This window comes from Chlorella variabilis, assembly GCF_000147415.1.
Source record: "Chlorella variabilis unplaced genomic scaffold CHLNCscaffold_1, whole genome shotgun sequence".
NCBI classification, from domain to species: domain Eukaryota; kingdom Viridiplantae; phylum Chlorophyta; class Trebouxiophyceae; order Chlorellales; family Chlorellaceae; genus Chlorella; species Chlorella variabilis.
In genome coordinates this window covers 647,785-665,647 of record NW_005435087.1, presented here as the reverse complement: position 1 = coordinate 665,647, position 17,863 = coordinate 647,785, and the positions used below count along the sequence as shown (strand labels likewise).

The following is a 17,863-nucleotide window of genomic DNA, read 5'->3' as shown; positions in this document are numbered from 1 at the left end:
CCGCCACTGCTTTCTCAACGGCCTCGAGCCGGGGCTGCCCTCATTGCATACATAGTGCGCCTTTCCCTGCTTTTCTAGTGACCTAGCGTTCCGCACTGCCGTTTGGCCAGCCCATGCTCCCGTACCGTTGCGTTTCTCCCCAATGCGCCATGCCACTTTGCCAGTCATACACACGTTTCGATGCGTGCCCTGTCAGCTGCTTGCGTTGCATGTCGCCTTGCTCCACCCCTGTTTTATTGCTTTCTCTGCTTTCGCCCGGTTCCCGTCCCGTTTTGGCGGGGAGTCTATGTTGCAAGCTAGTTCTTGCTTTACCAGACTTTAAGCCCACACAAGCAAGCAAGGGCAGGACTGTGTACTCGAAGAGTCCCCATCTAGTTTTAAAGGCAGTCATTGGTATGCTGTCCTCTTTCATTCTGATCTGGTTGTAGCCGGCTCGCAGGTCTATAGATGTAAAGATGCTGCCCTTGATCTGGTCCAATAACTCATCGATGCGAGGTAGGGCGGTCCGGTTCTTGACGGTCAAAGCATTAACAGCCCTGAAATCGATGCACATTCTCATAGTGCCATCCTTCTTCTTCACAAACAGGACTGGACTGCCCCAGGGTGAAGTGCTGGGTCTAATGAATCCTTTCTTGAGTCCATCTTCAATCTGTCGGTGGCATTCAGCCTGTTCCTCGTAAGACAGACGGTAATATTTTTGCTCTTCAGCCGTTTCACATGCTGGTCAATCAGCTCTTGTTCTTGAGGAGAAAATGTGCTTGGGGTACGGTCGGTACCGTCCGGAAAACCTGGTGCCGCTGTCGGGAAAGACTCATTGGTGTCGTCCCCTTCAGAGATATCTGGTGGCTCCTCTTCTGGTTGTGCCCGTACCACAGCAAGAAACAGCTTAGCGCCGCGTTGCATGCTGTGGCATACTTGTAGTGCCGTGAGGTACTTAGTCTGGTGCAGTTTCGGTGGGTCTTGAGGCCGTAGGGTGATCAGCTGCCCATTTTGGCTAAGGGTAATGTGCCTGTTTCTCCAATCAATGGTAGGGTTGTGTGCATGTAGCCAGGGTGCTCCCAGGATCACGTCGTTGCCTTCCAGTGGTAACACGTAGGCCTCTATTTTGGTCAGGAAGGCCCCAATGCGCAGGCTGGTGTGGATGGTCTCTTGAATGGGGTACGGAGTGCCATCAGCCAGCTGCACAGTAGGCCCATGTATCTGGTAGGTAGTCATCTTGTTTTTCTGGACAAACTTGCTAGAAATGAAGTTGTAAGATGCTCCAGAGTCGATCAGCAGGGTGGCGTCGCATCTCCCGACTTTGGAACGGAAGTGCAAAAGTCCTGCCGCCGTCTTGCTATTATCGATGGTGACTGCTAGTTGAGGAGGCAGTGGTTCTCCAGTCTGTTCCCTGTTCGCCACAAAGCTGCGAATAGCAGCTAGTGAGGGAACTGCATGTGGCTTCACCGCCGGGCTGGGTTGCCCTGCTGCCGCCGCTCCGGACACTGCAGTGCCATGTGGCCGGTCTTGCGGCAGTAGAAGCACTTGCCCTCTCGCAGCAGCTGCTGTCTCAGCTCTGGTGTCAACTTGGGCCGATCTGGCTGTCTCCTGTTGCCTGGAGAGAAGCTGGATGGCTGCTGCCTGTCCCAGCGGTTGCCGCTTGCAGGGTTGTGCCGGTTGTGCATGACCGCCCCCAGTTCCATTGGCTGTGGCCCGGGGGTCTGCCCAAAAGGTTTGGACTGCCTGTAGCGATCATACATCAGGGCATCAAACCGCTCTGCCATCTCGACTGCAGCCTCGAAAGTGGCTGGTGCACGCATCCGGACATCCTGCTGGGTCCTCTGCTTCAGGCCGCGAATGAAGCGATCCTTGATCTCAGCATCTTGTATGCCAGGAATGAGCAATGCCGTGTTGCGTATGGCCGTGACATAGCTCCGGACACTTCCGGTCTGCTGCAGAATTGCCAGCCGGTCGCGTGCAGTCTCAGCCGGATTGATGGGCTGGAACATTAGCCGCATTTGTTGACAGAACAAATTCCACGTTGCGGGTACATTGTTTGGGATAAGACTGCGCCACCAAGCCAAAGCCGCCTCTCGTAGGTAGGGTATAGTCTTTTCAATCCGCTGCACATCGTCGATCACGCCGCATGAGTTGAGATAACTGTGTACTATGAACAGCCATTGATCTACGTCTTCTTTGTCTCTGTGGCCGTTGAACAGTGGAGGGACGGGTGTCTTGGCTTGCGGTAGTGCCGCCGCCGCCGGAGCAGGTGGTGGCTGCGCCGCAAATGCCGCCGCCACTTGGTTGTTGATCATGTCCCACATCACTTGTGCCAGCGCCGGGTCAATGCCGCCTGGGCCGCCGCCGCCGCCGCCAGGTTGTGCGCCGGGTGGTGCGCCGTTCATCGCCGCCGCCGCCGCTTGCGCCGCCGCCGCTTGCGCCGGGTCCATGTTCTCTGGTGTGTGGGTTCTTGTGACTGTGTTGCGCTGTGTGGGCTTGCTCACTCAACAATGAGGCAGGCAGGAGCAGGCACAGCAGTTAGTGACCGGTCAAGTGTCGTAACTGTCCTTTGACCGAGCTCGAGGTGGTCGAGGTCGGTTTCTGATCAAGCGCAAGCACAGCCCCACTGCGGGCACCAGTTTGTAAGAGCAGGCAGCGGGTCTAGTCGAAGTCTAGTAGCAGCCGGAGCCCGGCTGCGGCCAGTCAAGTCAAGTCAGTTACAAAGAAGAGAGAAAGGCCCCGGAATGACCCGCATTCCGGTTATATAGTCGCACAAAGGTAGTGCTGTAGTGCTGCCAGCCAGGCATGGCTGGTGACTAGTCGATCGATCAAGGCATGATAAGCGCAATCAATCATGCAGTTGTGAGTAGAATGAAGTAGCGAGAGTGTAAGACTCAGTTGCTGTCTCGCAGCTGGCACAGCAGGGTGCCGCCTGCTGCTGCCGCTGCTGCAGCGCAGAAACATGTAATGAGCAACGTGCAAAGATTTGAGACGCGTCATCTCACAATTTTCAACAATTTTCTGCTCCTTTTTCAATTCTGCCGTTAGATCATGGTTGCTGCTTCGGTTCACGATCGAAGGACCTTGGGGGCGCGCGCTGCACCACTGACCTGAAGGCGGTAGCCTCTCGTGAGTGGGCCCCGGCACGATCAGGCCAGCACTAGCCCTGCAAAACAGCGACATATGAGCGTGACATGGGGTCTATAGGCCTCGATTCTGCAGCGTTCTCGCTCAAACAAGTCCCCACCCCTTCGTTATGATGTCTGGCACCCCAGCAAAGCGGCGGCCAGGGCATTCATACGCTTTGAGTGAACATCCCTGGGCTGGTAGCCACGGGCCTGGGGTGTCACGGTGTCACGCTGGGTGACAGGAGCCCTCCCGCGCCCTGCCTGGCTCGCGTGCTGCGCCCAAGTCACCTCCTGGCTTGCAATTGGACCTGTTTAGCCACTGCAAGGCCTCCACACGGTCCATGTGGTGGCGTGGTGGGGGCCGTGGTGGCCATTCCTGGCCATGCTGGCAAGTTGCTGTGCAAGTGCTGCCACAGGCCTGGTGCTTCCTCATACGGACCCAGGGAACATCAGTGATGCCGTCTGAGGCGGCAGGAGGGGCGCAGGCGGTAGCAGGATGCTTGGCTGGGGGGCCGCTGTCAACGGCCAGCCGGCGCCGCCGCCCTCGTGCCGCCCCACCCTGGCCTTCACCCAGCTGCACCCCCACAATCCCCTTTTTTGTTGGCCCAAGTGTTCCATTGGTGCTGACAGGATGTCAGGGAAGCAGTGGGGTGGTTGATGGCGGTCAAATGTTGCGTCTTGGGGTGCTCATTGCCGCCCACGGGCGGGGAGGCGTGTGTGGGCACTCGCGGCGCATGCCATGGAGTGTGTCATTGGTTTCCCTGGGGATTACCTCCCCACAGACCCCTCACTGCCATTATTAGTAACTTTGGTACCTCCTGGAGGCAAGAGAGGGCGCTCAACCTGCCCTGGTAGAGGCTGCCTGCCATGAGCGCCGCGAGGCCCTCATCAGACCTCAGCAATCCGAATAAGGACAGGCTCCTGCAGGACGCTTGGGTGGGGCTGTCAACGTGGGCCCAGTGTTGCCGCCGCTGCGCCTCCTGCGGCACCTCCGGGGCCACACTGCCGCCGCGCATGTGCAGATCTTGCTTGTGTGCTTGTGTGGGTTTAAAGTCTGGTACAGCAAGAACTAGCTTGCAACATAGACTCCCCGCCGAAACGGGACGGGGACCGGGCGAAAGCAAAGAAAGCAATAAAACAGGGGTGGAGCAAGGCGACATGCAACGCAAGCAGCTGACAGGGCACGCAGCGACACGTGTGTATGACTGGCAAAGTGGCATGGCGCATTTTGGAGAAACGCAACGGTACGGGAGCTTGGGCTGGCCAAACGGCAGTGCGGAACGCTAGGTCACTAGAAAAGCAGGGAAAGGCGCACTATCTATGCAATGAGGGCAGCCCCGGCTCGGGGCCGTTGAGAAAGCAGTGGGCGGGAGGGGGCGAGGCCCCGGTGTGGGCGGACCCCATCGAGGGGGGATGGGGCGCGCAAGCGGCCAGATGGGGCGGGGCGCGGGCGGCAGTGGAGTCCTGCGGCTGGGTGGGATATAGGGCAATGAGCGTTGAGCAGTGTGCGATGAGCAATGAGCAATGAGCAGTGAGCAGCCCCTCCCGAAACAAAGTGAAGCGCAGGACGGGGTCCGGTGGATGGGAGGCAAGGAAGCGCGGGGGGTTGCCACGTGCGCTACCGCCGCCGCCGCAGGCAGCACCCCTGCGGCGGCGGCAGCGGCAGCAAGCCGTGGACCCAAACGTCGTGCCGCCGCCGCCGCAGGCAGCAGCCCTGCGACGGCGGCGGCAGCAAGCCGTGGACCGAAACGCCGTGCCGCCGAGTCCCGTGGCTGTGGCCGTGGGCTTCTGGCAGGAAACTACGGCCGCAGGTCGGCGGCACGGGGGCGTCGCAGCGTGCCGCCGCCGCCGCCGCGCTGCCCCCCGGGCACGGCGGCGGCGGCAGCAAGCTTGGGCCCAAACGCCGTGCCGCCGAGTCCCGTGGCTGCGGCCGTAGACTGTGGGCCGGAAACTGCGGCCGCAGCTCGGCAGCACGTGGTTCTGTTCAAATCTGCATTTAATGATCAATTGCTGCATGCTTCACCCATCCTTTTACATTGCTCTGTTCGAAGGACTGTTCTAGTTGAAACCAGACTGCAAGCTCACACAAGGCTGGCACTTCCTGTAACTTGCAGCACGCATGCTTGTATGCCACACCAACAGATTCCTCGTGTACGTGCCTGCCACATCCTCATGATGCCGTTTGGTTGCTTGCAAGATATCAGCTGATGAGGGCCCAGGCCACCTCACGCCTGGCCCCGTTGGAACTGCTGCAGCAGCGCCGCCGCCTCGGATGCGCTCCCGTACGCGGGCTTGCCGGTGCAGTCGGCCAGGACCTACATGTGTGTGTTTATGTTAAGGGGCAAAGGAGGGTCAGGAAGGGGTGGGCTGGGTCACGAATGGACAGTGGCAATGGCGTCATTCAGCATGAGCAGAACAGCACGCCTGTGCTTGTGGCAGCAGGCCGGCCAGCACGTGGTGGGTGTGGCCTGGGCCCAGCGCATCTGGCGGCGCAACCAAGGAGCAACAACAGGGGTTTTGACAACAGCTGCAGCCTGCCCGCCACGCACCTTGCCCAGCCCAGCCCCAAACGTGGTACTGGTGCGGTACAGCGCAACGGTCAGCGTGTCCTGCAGCGCGTACGCGGCAGCATCCACAGATGGAGAGCTGTAGCAGCCTGCAAGCAAGCGTGGGCGGTAGTGGAGATGAGTGGTGCGGGTGGGGCGGGCTCCCAACATCGTTCAGGCACAGGAGGACAGGCAGCTTGATGGCTGTGATGATTGTGCAGGCTATGAACAGACTTCCTCCGGCGCGGGTGTGCTTCGAAGCAGCCCAGCTCTCAGGGACCTCACCTGCCCAGGCCGCCGCGTCGCCATTGCCCCTCCAGGGGCCCAGGCTGAGCTGGCGGGGCACCAGACTGGCGGTGACGCGCATCAGCTGCTGGGTGGCGCCCAGCGCACCTAGCAGGCACAGCAGCACATCGCCCAGTCCGGGCTGCAGCAGCAGGAGCGGCAGAGAAGGCAGCAGATTGGCTGTCAGTCAGGTGGAGCGCTAGTGCAAACAGTTGAAGCACCCACCCTCCCTCCCTCCCTCCTCCCAGTCGCAGGTCATGCCCACGCAGTGCGCTCTGCCGTCCCAGTGGCAGCAGCAGTCTGCCGCTCTAAGCCGCCACAGCCAGCCCAACCTGCGTCAGCTGCAGCACCCCAAAGCGGTCTTCCTTGAGCGAGGCGCATGCAAAGCCCGCCAGCGCCTGCGCCGCCTGCGCGGCGCGCGGGTACCCGCAGCGCACCGCCAGCAGCGCGTCCAGCTGCTGCTTGCTGCTGCCCAGCCCTCCCTGCACGCACACAGCGGGCAGCATGCGGGAGCACGTCGGAGAGCAAGCTGTGCTGCACACCCTGCAAACAGACGCACAACTGCCCAGCATCAGGTTGGGCTGCATGGCCAGGTGGCTCGAGGCCGGGTGGCATGCCTTGGAGGAGAGCGAGGAGGGCAGCACGTTCCACTTGTGACTCTGAGTGGCAGCCGAGGGCATGCCGGCCGCGCCTCCCGCCGGCTTCTGCTGCTGCAGCGCCGCCCCCACGGCCGCCGACACCGCATCCAGCTCAGCAATGCACGCCACTGCAGGAGGAAAGGTGGGCAAGCATGCAGTCAGGCTCTACAGTCTCTGCCAGCGGCGAAAACGTGGGCCGGCTGCTACGCCTGCGCCATGCGTGCATACGCAGCAGGTGCCGAGCAGCACGCAGAGTGCCTGCACAAGGCAGCAGCCTGCCCAGGCCAGCAGCTAGGGTCGTGGCCGAGGCGCTCACCAGCCACTGGCTTCCACCTGTCCCCGCTTTCGTCAGCAAACATGTCGGCCCGCCGCAGCGCCGCCCTGCCCACGTCGCCCGCCAGCAGGCTGCAGCGCAAATGTCGGGTAACGGTAATGGTAATGTGGGAAATAGGTCAGGTCAGAAAGCCACAAACAGGGCTCCCACCAGTCACGCGCCCTGGCAGGCTTGCAATCGTGACTGGCAACTAGAAACACTCCCTCCTGCCGCCACAGCTCACCTGGCATCGTGCAGCGCCAGGCCCTGCATCAGACCGCCCCGCTTGCCCGCCAGGCAGGCCACCATGGCGCGCAGCACATCTCGATCCGAGTAGTCATCTGGGCGCAAGCGCTCGGTAAACACCACCTCCAGAGCTGCGGAGCTCATAAGCCAGCAAAAGGTGCAGAGGGCACCGGCCAGCAGCGCCGCCGTGCCACCACCCAGCGTCAGCGGCGCTCCAGAGGCGCCGGGCGAGGCCTCCCCCAGCACATTGCTGCGCAGCAGTGAGGTGGTCACAGCGCAGGAAAAGGCGGCGGCAGCCAGCTGGGCCGCCTGCACCGCCGCCCTCGGCAGGCGCTGCTTCATTCGGAAGTAACGGTGGCGCTGCACCGATGGGAAGGCCAGAACGTCCTGGCTGCTGCAGCATCAAGCAGACAGGAGCAGGCAACTCAGTAGGCGGCACTTCAGCTGACAGTGAGGTGGCGTGCTGGCTACAGAGGCACAGGGAACATCCTGGCGAAGGTAGAGCAAGCAGGCATCCCTGCCCCCCAATCCCAGTGCACGGCAAATACCGCAGCAGCAGGCTGGCAGCAACGGTGCCGGCCCACCCACAAAGGCGAGGCCCCACCCACCAGTGGACCCAGTGCAGCAGGTAAGCCGTCGCCAGCCACAGGCTGTACTGCAGGGTCGACCTGGCACCTGCGTGGCAGAACGCCAGGCGGGCAGTGGCGTGGCTGGGCAGGAGGACTCGTGTCGGAAGTTTCTGGCAACACGCAGAAAAAAAGAAAGCACATGTCTATGCAGGCCGAACCAGAAACACAACTATGACTCACCTCCCATAGCGTTGCCCATAGCGGCGGCAAAGACGGAAAGGAAGAGAGCAGCGGAGAGAGCGTGTGTGGCGAAAAAGGCGGCGGTGCTTGCAGCATCTGCCACGCTGCCCAGCCGCGCCGCCAGCTTGCCGATCAGCATGGAGGCGGGAGCGCAGCGTGGCCAGTGCAGCAGCCTGTGCAGGTGCGCTGGGCGCGGCTCGCAGGCACGCAGCGCGGCCGCCGCACCAGCAAATGCGGGGGCTTGCGCCAGAACCAGCGCTGTTGCTGACAGCCAGGCGGACAGGCTGAATGAGCCGCCCACCAGGCGAGCAGGGGAGAACAGGGTGGCAGGGGACAGCATCAGCCCCAGGGCTCCCGAGGCGGCAACGGCGATGGCTGCCGCCCACACCGCCGCGCCAATGGCCTTCCACAACAGCACATCGTTGGCTAGCAGCCCATTCGCCATCGCCATGGCCGCGCTGCCTGCTAAGATCGCCGCAAACGCCTGCATCAAGAAGGGCGGCAGATGGTCGACGATGTGGGGCGCCGCCCAGTCTGCTGCCGCCGTCGCCACTGACAGTCTACAGGCACATCGGTGACGATGTGGCGCCTTCCCAGCAGGTGAAAATTACGACTGCGTTGCACGGGATTCAAGACCCGCTCACCGGCCTGCGCCTGCCCAAGTCGATCACGATGGGTCGGGTGCGGGACTGGTGGCTCCCCAAGAGGCTCTGTCAGGTGATGTGGGATCAATGGGAGCGCCAGCAGCGCGGTTGTGAGCAGAAGAAGGGCGCTTTCTTATTTGGAAAATGAGCTCGCCTGAAAAATGAGCTATTCTGGCCTGCAGGCGCGCATGCGTGCCATCAATGCCGCCATGCTATCCCACGAAGCAGTTGCAGACGGCTTGAGGACACCTGCTGGGCACCGCGTGCCGCCGCCCCAGACCGACGCCGCCCGACCACGCCCGACCGCTGCCTTTCTGATGTTTACAAGCAGGCTACGCTGCATGCATGTGGGAGGGTTTGGGTGCCGGTAAGGGACACAAGCTAACCAGTGGGGACTGGCCGCCGTCGCCGCGATGCGGCGGCAAGAAGTTAAGGAACGCACGCGCGCCCAACGGGGGGGGACCCTCGCCGGCGCGACATGCAAGCTGCTGCGAGAAGGAACTGCTGCTGTGCCGCTGCAGGCCGCTGCAAAGGCGTCACGCCAACGCCGTCACAGCCATCTGCTCACGGTCTGTGCTCTCAGGCCGGGGCCACACCCGGGAAGGCGTGCATCGCGGGTGGGTCTCGCCAGGCGCTCGCCAGCCCAGGCGTGCCGCCAGCCAAGCTGCTGCTGCGTGTGTCTACTGGGGCGCCTGCTGGCTGAACACGCGGGCCGCCCAGTAGACTCTCCAGGCCCCGGCCCGCTTACTGGGCGGCCTGCTCAAAGTTGACGTTCTCCACAAGCTCGGGCACATCTGCAGGTGCAGAGTAGAGAGCGTCAGGGAGGGCAAGAGGAGGGCGGTGAGCAGCAGCACGCTGTGAACATCAGGCCGGGCCGATGCCGTGCCTGACAGTCCACCAGCCCAGACACTCTGCCTCTGGTTCGAGGGAGGGAGCTCTCCACCAGGCCCCTAGTGCCCCAGGCACACGCGATTCGGGAGCTTCCCCAGGGGCTCACCGTCGTCGTCGTCCTCGGGCTCGTCGGCAGCCCCCTCCGGGTTGAACGCGGGCATGCCGCCGGCGCCGCCCATGCCTCCCATCATCTGCTGCAGGCCCGCCATGCCGCCCATGCCCGCCAGCATGGAGGCCATCACGTCCTGGGCGCCTGCGGGGGAGGAATGGGGGGGCGGGCAGGAAGGGGCGCTGAGAAAGCGGCCAGGGGTGAAGACACAAGCGGCACGGCGAGGAAAGCTCTGCGCTACCCCCTTCTCCCGTGTGGAGTCCGGGCCCAGCGGCACGAGGTGAGGGCGATGCACCGCAGCCTGGTCTGCCCCCGGCAGCCGCAAAACTGGCTGGAAGCGCCCGCACGGGAATGCTGCTCACAAGCTGGCAGCCGCGCCGAGGCCCCCAGCTGAGGCCAGCGGCAGCCTCTGCGGCACGGCAGGCACGACGGGCACACATAGCAGCCAGCTACAGCTGACACCACCACCACCAGCACCAGCGCCACTCACGCTTGGGCTGCGAGGCGCCCGACACGACGTAGGTGTTGGCGGCGATGGATGCCTGCACCTTGGGGTTGTTGAACTGCAGCGCGCTGCCGTCGTTGTTGATCAGCAGCACCTCCTCGATGCCCGGGATGGTGTTCACCCCCAGGCGCTTCAGCGTGCTCTGCAGCCGCTTGTCGTCGGTGGAGGTGGTCTTGTGCACCGCCTTCTTCTTTCTGCGGCGGCGGCGGCGCGAGCGGGGCGGGAGCGGTCCGCGCGTGAGGGCAGGCGGCCTCCAAAGCTGGTCCCTGGTCACGCTGGGCATGATGAATGAGTGGTGCTGCATGAGCTGCACAGGCTGCTGCTCAGGAAAGTGACTAGCACATGCTGGGGCCTGACCTCCTGACAGTGCCCTTGCCGCCGGTGCGGACGACGCCAGCCATCTTCATAAGCCGCTCCGCGTTCATCTGCGGGGCCAGGCGGGAGGGCAGGCGGTCAGTCCCGACCGCCCGAAGCTCACACAAGACCTCAGGCAGCCACCCCCGCCGCCCATAGCTCATCGAAGGCCACCCAGCCGGGCCTGGGCGCTTCCCGCCCGTTCATGATCATCTTCCAGGCATGGAGCGTCAATTGGGCACGCCCCAATGCGCTGCAGAGCGCAGTGGAGTCGGCATCACCCAGCATGCCTCCCCGCCCCGCCTCCCACCTTGGCTGTTTCCTGGCCCCCTCCCAGCAGCTGGCGCGAAAGGAACGAGCCAGGTGGCATGCGGAGTTTGTCCCCCCCTTCATCCCGGGCTCTGCGGAGCATGCGGTCGGTGACTTGGACCCCATGCAGACCCCCTTCTGCGTTCCCATGCATCTCCGCCTCCGTTGAGTCCATGGCACCCTCGTGTGATCGTTTCTTATTCATCTGGATAGGCCACCTGCCTCCCCAGCGCTGCCCTGGAAGTGTGCAAACCTGTGACGCCACCTCCGCCCCGCGGCGAACGCCCTAACCCACTGCCCTGCCCACCCAGCTTGCCCTGATCACCCTCGGCAGCCCAGCCCCGGCCCAATGCTGCCGCAAACGCCCCTGCTGGCGCTCCTCCGCCGCCTGGAGGCTCAGCAGATATGGCGAATGAGCTACAACGTGCTGCCTATGCAGCAGCAGTACTCCACCGCCGCGCAGGTGGAGCCCGCAGGTGCGCAAGGGTTGGGGTTTGCGCGCTCCGCGGCATGTCGTCATCGGCTCCGGCGCCCTCAGCTCCCGCGCCTTTCCCGCTGCTGACTGCAGATGCCGGCGCCGAGTGGGTGGACAACCCTGGCGTGAGCGCCCAGGATGCAGTCAAGATACTGGTGCACCAAATCCAGCAGAGCGGGCCCATCAGTGAGCTGCGCCGCCGTGCTGTGGAGAGGGACCCTGCCGCCTGCACCTGCGGCACCACAGCCTGCCTGGCTGCACACGCACGCGCATATACACCGCCTCGTGCACGACTGCCTGCGGCCCGGCAGAGCCCCGCAGCTGCTCCCAGCCGGGTGTGGCTGCCCGCCTACCAAACCCAACCCCGCCGCCTGCTCCCTGCCTCTGCCGCTCCTCTGCCGCAGAGCAGCGCCACCTGCAGCTGCTGTACCGCCGCTGCCAGACGCCCGATGATCTGGACAAGGCCCTGAAGCTGACCCGGCTCAACTACCTGGCACGCGGCGAGCTGCAGCAGCACAAGCCCTTCAGCCACAAGACCAGCCAGGTCCTCATCCACGTGAGCAGGGTCCGCTGCAGGGGTTGTCGCAGGCCCTGCGCGGCTGTGGTGGCGCCAGGGGGCGCTGCAGCCGGGCGCTGCAGCCGGGGCAGGGGGCAGCACGCTCCATCACACCAGGTCGCTGTATCCTCTCCGGCAGCCTGCCCACATCCCAAATGTGTGTGGTCGCCAGCGCTGGCTGACGGCGCCTGCCCTGCACCGCCCGCTGCTCCACCCCCCCTCCACTTCCCCCTGCAGCAAGCGCTGAATGTGGGTGCTCCCGAGGTGGCGCAGAAGGCGCTGCGCAACGCATCCGAGTTTGGTCTGAGCCACGACTCGTACAAGGAGTTCCACCCGCTCATGATCTATTACTCCAAGCAGGTAGGCCTCTCCTTTCTGTCTGTCTTTCTTTCTTTGTTTGGTTACATGTCTGCAGGGCAGCGCCCGCGGCGCCGCGAGGCAGCCACACGCGTGGCTGGCCAGCTGGCTGCCCCGGCTCGTTGCTGGCTCTTGACCCTGCACTTCCACATCGCATCACCGCCGGTGTGCTCACCCTGCTGCTTTCCCTCCCGGCGCGCCCCGGCGCCCGTCCCGCCGTGCTTGCAGGGCGCGCTGCAGCAGATGTTTGAGGTGTTTGAGTTCATGCGGGGGCACGGCCGCCGCCCGGGCCCCGAGACGTGTTACATCCTGGTGAAGGGATGTGTGGACCACGGCCGCCCAGACCTGGCAGAGGTGCGCCCCACACCCCTCGGCCCTGCTTATTTTAACTGCTGCGCAGTGCTCTTTGGGCTTGCTGCTGCTGCTGCTGTGTGTGTGTGTGTGTGTGTGTGTGGCTTGGAAGACCTCCAGCTGTGTTCCTGCGCCTCCTGCCTGTTTGCCACGCAGCTGCCGCCAGCGCCACTAGCCTGGGCACTGCTCTCTGCTCGGCCCTCGTGCTGTTCTGCCCCTCAGGCGCGATGCCCCCTGGCCCCCTGCGCACCTGCAGCTGACCATTCGCGAGTTTGAGCAGAACGGTGTGCGGGTACGGGACGGTACCAAGCTGTACCTGGATCAGAACCGGCACAAGGGCCTGATGATGCAGCCCCCAGCCAACCCCATGGACGCAGCAGCAGCAGCCGCGCACCCGGCCGCCACCGCCGCCGCGCAGCAGGCAATGATGGGCGGCGCGGCAGCGGCCGCTGTCCTGGCCGCCGGCCGCTGAGCGGCCGCTGAGCGGTCACCCGGCCGCGGCGCCTCGCGCCCGGCCGGGACTGCAGCGCTGCAGAAGTATGCGCTGCTTGCCGTGCTGCCTGAGACCGGCGCACATTTGCCCTGTGATGACTCAGTTATGTAGCAGTGCCTAGTGGCGGGGGCTGGCGCCATGCTACCGCAAGGCACGCCAGCCTCCCGCCCTGCCCCGTTTTCCCGCCCCATGTCCAGTCCAGTCGTGGGCGCTTGTTGTGGCCCCACCTCGCCCCGGCAGCCTATCCCCCCAAACCCTTTATTAGTCTAGAAGCCACGCTGCACAGCCCCGCCCCTTCTCCGCTTCGCTCTCTCGCCCCGGTACCCCGTTTGCACTGTTTCGCCCCTGCTGGGCCCAAAGCGCCATATGCCTGAGCCTGCATGGCTCGGCATTGGCGTGGGTTCTGCCACCTGTACCGGGGCACTTCAGAGTCTATGCTTGTCAGGGCCCGCCATTCGCAGGCTGGCCGGCTCATGCCGCCTCAACCCTGCGCCTTTTGCCTCCCGCCTGCTCTTTCTCTCCCCAAACTTGCCTACATCCCCTTACCGCCTGGACCTATTGTTTTTATAGAATGCCCCGCAGCCACATTGAACCCAACGTCCCTATGAACGAGCCGCCCTCCGTCTTGACTTTCGTCTCCGCGTTCATCCGGGCGGATGGATCCATTGGCCACCGTCCTGCTGACTCTCCTCAATCAGGGTATCCGCCCGGCCTGATGACGATGAGCGCAACACCACAGCAACTGCAATCCCCACCATTGCGCCTTTTGTAAATGCACAACATTGCACAGCGCACTCCATTCTCACACGCTGATTGGAACATCCGCGGGCGTACAGGAAGCTGGCGGCAGCGAGCGCGGCAACGGCGCCGGCGCCTAGCCTCTGGCTTTGCTGTGAGACAACATACGAATACGGCTGTGTGTTGTCACACTTACAGCATACCATGCCACGCGGAAGTCAAGGTGTCAGGAGGGAAGAGGCAGGCAGATGGTGAGGGCGAGGGAGAGGCGGGTAAAATAGATGATGCGGCAACAAAGCAGGACACCACAGAGCAGGAACAAATGGAAACAAAAGCCGGGGTATGGCATCGCTGGGCTTGCCGCAGCCAGGCCAGCAGCAGAGTGAGACCCGCCAGCGGTGACAGCACCAGCCGCTCACTCGGTGCACGCCGGGATGGCGCCACCAAAAGCAGCAGCAACCACCAAGGCCTTAAATCAGGTCGGCAACGTTCATGGGCATCTCATCTCTGCAGCAAAGCAAAGCAGAAGGCAACGCGCCAGCGTCGGCACATGGCTTGATCAGCAGCCAGCCAGCAAGGGCAGGAAGGGATGCGCTGCGAACCGCTGGCCCCGTCCCCACTAGCCCGGCACCCACGACACGGCGGCTAGGTGCACCGGGCGCACAGAACCGACACCGCCGGCAGAGGCAGTGCTCCAGCCCACTCACATCTGCGTGGAGTAGAACTGCTCAATGTCGCGCAGGATCTTGATGTCGTCGTTCTTCACAAAGTTGATGGCCACACCCTGCACAGCGTGGAGGCTCGTCGAGGTGGCTTGGTTGGTGGCACGCAGTGATTAGATGCGTCTTAAGGCCGGTGTGAGCCGCTCCCGCAGTTGGCCAGTCCAGCAGGAACCGGGCACACAGAGAGGGCGGGCCAGCGCCCTGCTGCCCTGCTAACACTGCCACGCTCTCCACGCCCATGCTCCCACCACCCCAGAGCCAGCCCTCGCTGCCCGGCCCAGCGGCCCGCGCACCTTGCGGCCAAAGCGACCCGAACGGCCGATGCGGTGGATGTAGAGCTCGCGGGAGTTGGGGAGGTCGTAGTTGATGACCAGCGACACCTGCGGTACAGGCAGTACATTATTGCAGTACATTATAGCAGTCCTGCGAGGCGATGCAGCCGCGCCGGCCACTGACCGCGCGATGCCCGCGCCAGGGCAGGTCGCGCCCACCAGCGCCGCCTCTCGCTGGGGCGCCCCCCGTGCCTCCCCTCCTCCCGCCGACTGCACACGCCACCGCAGCGCGCCTCTTGCCACGCACCTGCTGCACGTCCAGGCCGCGAGCCCACACGTCTGTGGTGATGAGCACGCGGGTGGCGCCCTTGCGGAACTCATCCATGATCGCCTCCCGCTCCTTCTGGGGCATGTCGCCGTGCATGGCCGACACGGTGAAGTTGTTCTGCCGCATCTTCTCCGTCAGCCAGTCCACCTGCGGCGGGAGGGGTGCGCGGGTGTGGTGGGTGGGTGGCAACAAGGTGGCGGGGTGTGTGGGGCCCAGGATGTGGAGCAGGGAGCTGGGCTGTGGAGGCAGCGCATTGGCGGCGCAGCAGCGGCAACACCACCTCCCTGGCCCCTGCCTTGCACGCCAGCAGCCATAGTACCAAGCAGCAGCCAGCAACCTGGCAGCCAGCATCCTGTCGGGCCCCCCAACGCACCCACCTTGCGCTTGGTGTTGCAGAAGATGACTGCCTGGGTGATGGTGAGCGTGTCGTACAGGTCGCACAGCGTGTCAAACTTCCACTCCTCGCGCTCCACCGCCACAAAGAACTGCTTGATGCCCTGCACACGCACACACCCGCGCGCAGCCACACAAGCAGCAGTCAGGCAGACGAATCAGGTACGCGGCCGTGTGCGCTGCAGGCGGAGCGTGCCAGGCTATGGGCGGGGCTGGCAGGGCGCAGCAGCTGCTTTCACGCCAGCTCGCCGCGCAGCGCGCTGCGCGGGGCGGGCACTGCCTGCATCTGGCACCCACTCGCGCGCACACGCATGCCGCCCCTCCATGTTCCCTCCCAACACACACACACACACACACACACGTGTCCACACACACACCCAACCACCCACGCACCTCCAGCGTCAGCTCATCGCGCTTGACCAGGATGCGCACCGGGTCGGTCATGAACTTGTGGGTCATCTCCAGCACCTCGTGGGGCAGCGTGGCAGACACAAGCACCACCTGCGGGGAGCGCGCGGTGGCAGAGGCGGGCGCGCAGGTGTTTGTGGGGGTGCTGCTGCTGCCAACCCCACCTCATCAACCCCACCTCGCATTAAGCCCACCACAACAGGCTCCCAGCCCCCACTTGCATGTCGGGCGGCAGGTGGCGGTAAACGCCACTCACCCCACCCTACCACCCCAGATTCTCCTCCCCGCCCTGTCGCACACCTGCGTCTCGGGCGGCAGGTAGCGGTAGATGTCGTAGATCTGCTCCTTGAACCCCTTGTTCAGCATCTCGTCAGCCTCATCCAGCACCAGCGTCTTGATGTTCCTGCGGGGCGGGGAGGCCAGGGCAGGCAGGGGCAGCGGCCGGGGTGGGTGTGCTGGGGTGCGTCGGTGTGCATGCACGCATCAGCGGGCGGCATCTCCTTGCAGCGGATGAGCCGGGTTGGTTTCCCGTGGCTGGGTTTGGCGCTGCTCCCTTACGGGGCACCACCACCACACACACACACACACACCTGGTCCTCAGGCTGCGCCGCTTGATCATGTCGAACACGCGGCCGGGGGTGCCGCTCACAATGTGCACGCCGTTCTCCAGCTTGCGGATGTCGTCGCCCACAGACTTGCCGCCGATGCACGCGTGCGCCTGCCACACACAGGCGGTCACCAGGCGGCGGCCGAGGCAGGGCGGGCAGGGAGCAGGATCAGCGGAGGGCAAGGGAGACGTGTGCGATGCATGCAGTGGTGCATGCTGCCTGCCAGCCTGCCCATTACTCCCCACAGCCCGCTGCGCGAATGGGGTTGCCAGCTAGCAACCCAGGCTGAGAAGAGCGTCGCATCTTGCCCCGCTGCTGCCGCTGCTGCCGCGCCACCTCTGTGCCAGCTGCTGCAGTGCCCGCTGCCTGCTACTGCCCGCACCTGCACCGCCATGTGGTCGCCTATTGCCAGGATATTCTTCTCTGTTTGCGTCGCCAGCTCGCGAGTGGGCGACAGCACTAGCGCCTGGACCCTGCAAGCCAGGTGAAGGGGGGGAGGCAGGCGGGCACCAGCCATCAGCGGACCGGCTACCATGGCTGCTCCTGCTCAGTGGCATGTTCCCGCCGCGAGCGCAGCGCCAATAGAGCAGCCTGGAGCGTGTACTCCCGTCCAGGGCGAGGTGCAGACGGGCTGGCTGCGGCGGCTGTGCCGCCACTCACTCCCGCAGCGTGGTGTCCAGCATCTGGCACAGCGTGATGGCGATGAGCGAGGTCTTGCCCGTGCCCGACTGCGCCTGCGCGATGACGTCGCGGCCCTGGGTGATGGGCAGCACCGCGCGCTGCTGGATGGCCGAGGGCTTCTCGAAGCCAAACTGGTAGATGCCGCGCAGCAGCTGCTCCCGCAGGCCCATGGCGTCAAAGCTGCTGACCACCTTGACGCCCTTGCTGGTCTCAAACTCCATGTCCACATCGCCCTCGGCGATGTTGGTCTTCCTGCAGGGGCCACCCGTGGCCGCAGCAAGTGAGCAGTGTGAGGCCGATCATCGGCTGCCGGCGGGCAGCGGCGCTGGCCCGCGCGGAGCGGCGGCGCGCTCTGTGCAGCAGCTGGGGCAGGCGGGGGAGGGCCATCAGGCCGCAGCAGTGGTGCACATCGGCGGCATGTTGCGCACCTGCCGCCGTCCGCCATTTTGCCTGTGTCAGACACAAAATACGGTTAGGCGGGGCAGCCCCAACACGCAGGCAGGGCGGACAGCAAGCGGGGCGGGGCGATCACGGTGGTGGTGGCCTCCCAGGAGGCTTTCGCACCCTGCTGACACTGTGGGATGGTGTGTGGGGATGTGGGAGCCGTGCACAGGCGGGCAGAGGGCCACAGGGAGCTTCAGTTCGACAGGCCAGCTCATCCTGGAAAGACGAAGGAATGGCCCGTTTTGCTGCGGCGATGGCGGCCCCGCACCTGCAGCGCCTCA

General features: G+C 64.3%; 5 protein-coding genes across 5 annotated transcripts; 1 reads left to right on the top strand and 4 right to left on the bottom strand.

Annotated features, from left to right (window-relative positions):
• Positions 1-1,442: 1,442 nt before the first annotated feature.
• On the bottom strand, positions 1,443-2,429 carry CHLNCDRAFT_133051 (hypothetical protein; the record flags this gene model as incomplete). Its single annotated transcript, XM_005851657.1, has 2 exons — positions 1,443-1,931; positions 2,169-2,429. The coding sequence occupies 2 exons, from the start codon at positions 2,427-2,429 to the stop codon at positions 1,443-1,445; spliced, it is 750 nt and encodes a 249-aa protein (XP_005851719.1).
• Positions 2,430-5,332: 2,903 nt separating this feature from the next.
• On the bottom strand, positions 5,333-8,395 carry CHLNCDRAFT_133050 (expressed protein; the record flags this gene model as incomplete). Its single annotated transcript, XM_005851656.1, has 9 exons — positions 5,333-5,422; positions 5,657-5,763; positions 5,939-6,080; positions 6,271-6,420; positions 6,583-6,704; positions 6,893-6,981; positions 7,134-7,529; positions 7,744-7,810; positions 7,945-8,395. The coding sequence occupies 9 exons, from the start codon at positions 8,393-8,395 to the stop codon at positions 5,333-5,335; spliced, it is 1,614 nt and encodes a 537-aa protein (XP_005851718.1).
• A 937-nt stretch (positions 8,396-9,332) lies between these two features.
• On the bottom strand, positions 9,333-10,817 carry CHLNCDRAFT_133049 (hypothetical protein; the record flags this gene model as incomplete). The annotated part of the gene is made up of 5 exons (XM_005851655.1): positions 9,333-9,382; positions 9,586-9,732; positions 10,079-10,287; positions 10,451-10,518; positions 10,758-10,817. 5 exons carry the CDS (start codon positions 10,815-10,817, stop codon positions 9,333-9,335), a joined length of 534 nt encoding a protein of 177 aa, XP_005851717.1.
• Positions 10,818-11,067: 250 nt separating this feature from the next.
• CHLNCDRAFT_56471 (expressed protein) lies at positions 11,068-12,967 on the top strand (the record flags this gene model as incomplete). The annotated part of the gene is made up of 6 exons (XM_005851998.1): positions 11,068-11,232; positions 11,325-11,417; positions 11,636-11,787; positions 12,025-12,147; positions 12,373-12,498; positions 12,752-12,967. The coding sequence occupies exons 1-6, from the start codon at positions 11,106-11,108 to the stop codon at positions 12,965-12,967; spliced, it is 837 nt and encodes a 278-aa protein (XP_005852060.1). The 5' UTR covers positions 11,068-11,105.
• A 937-nt stretch (positions 12,968-13,904) lies between these two features.
• Positions 13,905-17,731, bottom strand: CHLNCDRAFT_29172 (hypothetical protein). Its single transcript, XM_005851654.1, has 11 exons — positions 17,567-17,731; positions 17,118-17,390; positions 16,840-16,930; positions 16,440-16,567; positions 16,150-16,252; positions 15,835-15,942; positions 15,426-15,545; positions 15,028-15,195; positions 14,742-14,828; positions 14,434-14,510; positions 13,905-14,233 (listed from the first exon to the last, which is right to left on the bottom strand). Exons 1-11 carry the CDS (start codon positions 17,581-17,583, stop codon positions 14,197-14,199), a joined length of 1,209 nt encoding a protein of 402 aa, XP_005851716.1. The 5' UTR covers positions 17,584-17,731; the 3' UTR covers positions 13,905-14,196.
• Positions 17,732-17,863: the final 132 nt, after the last annotated feature.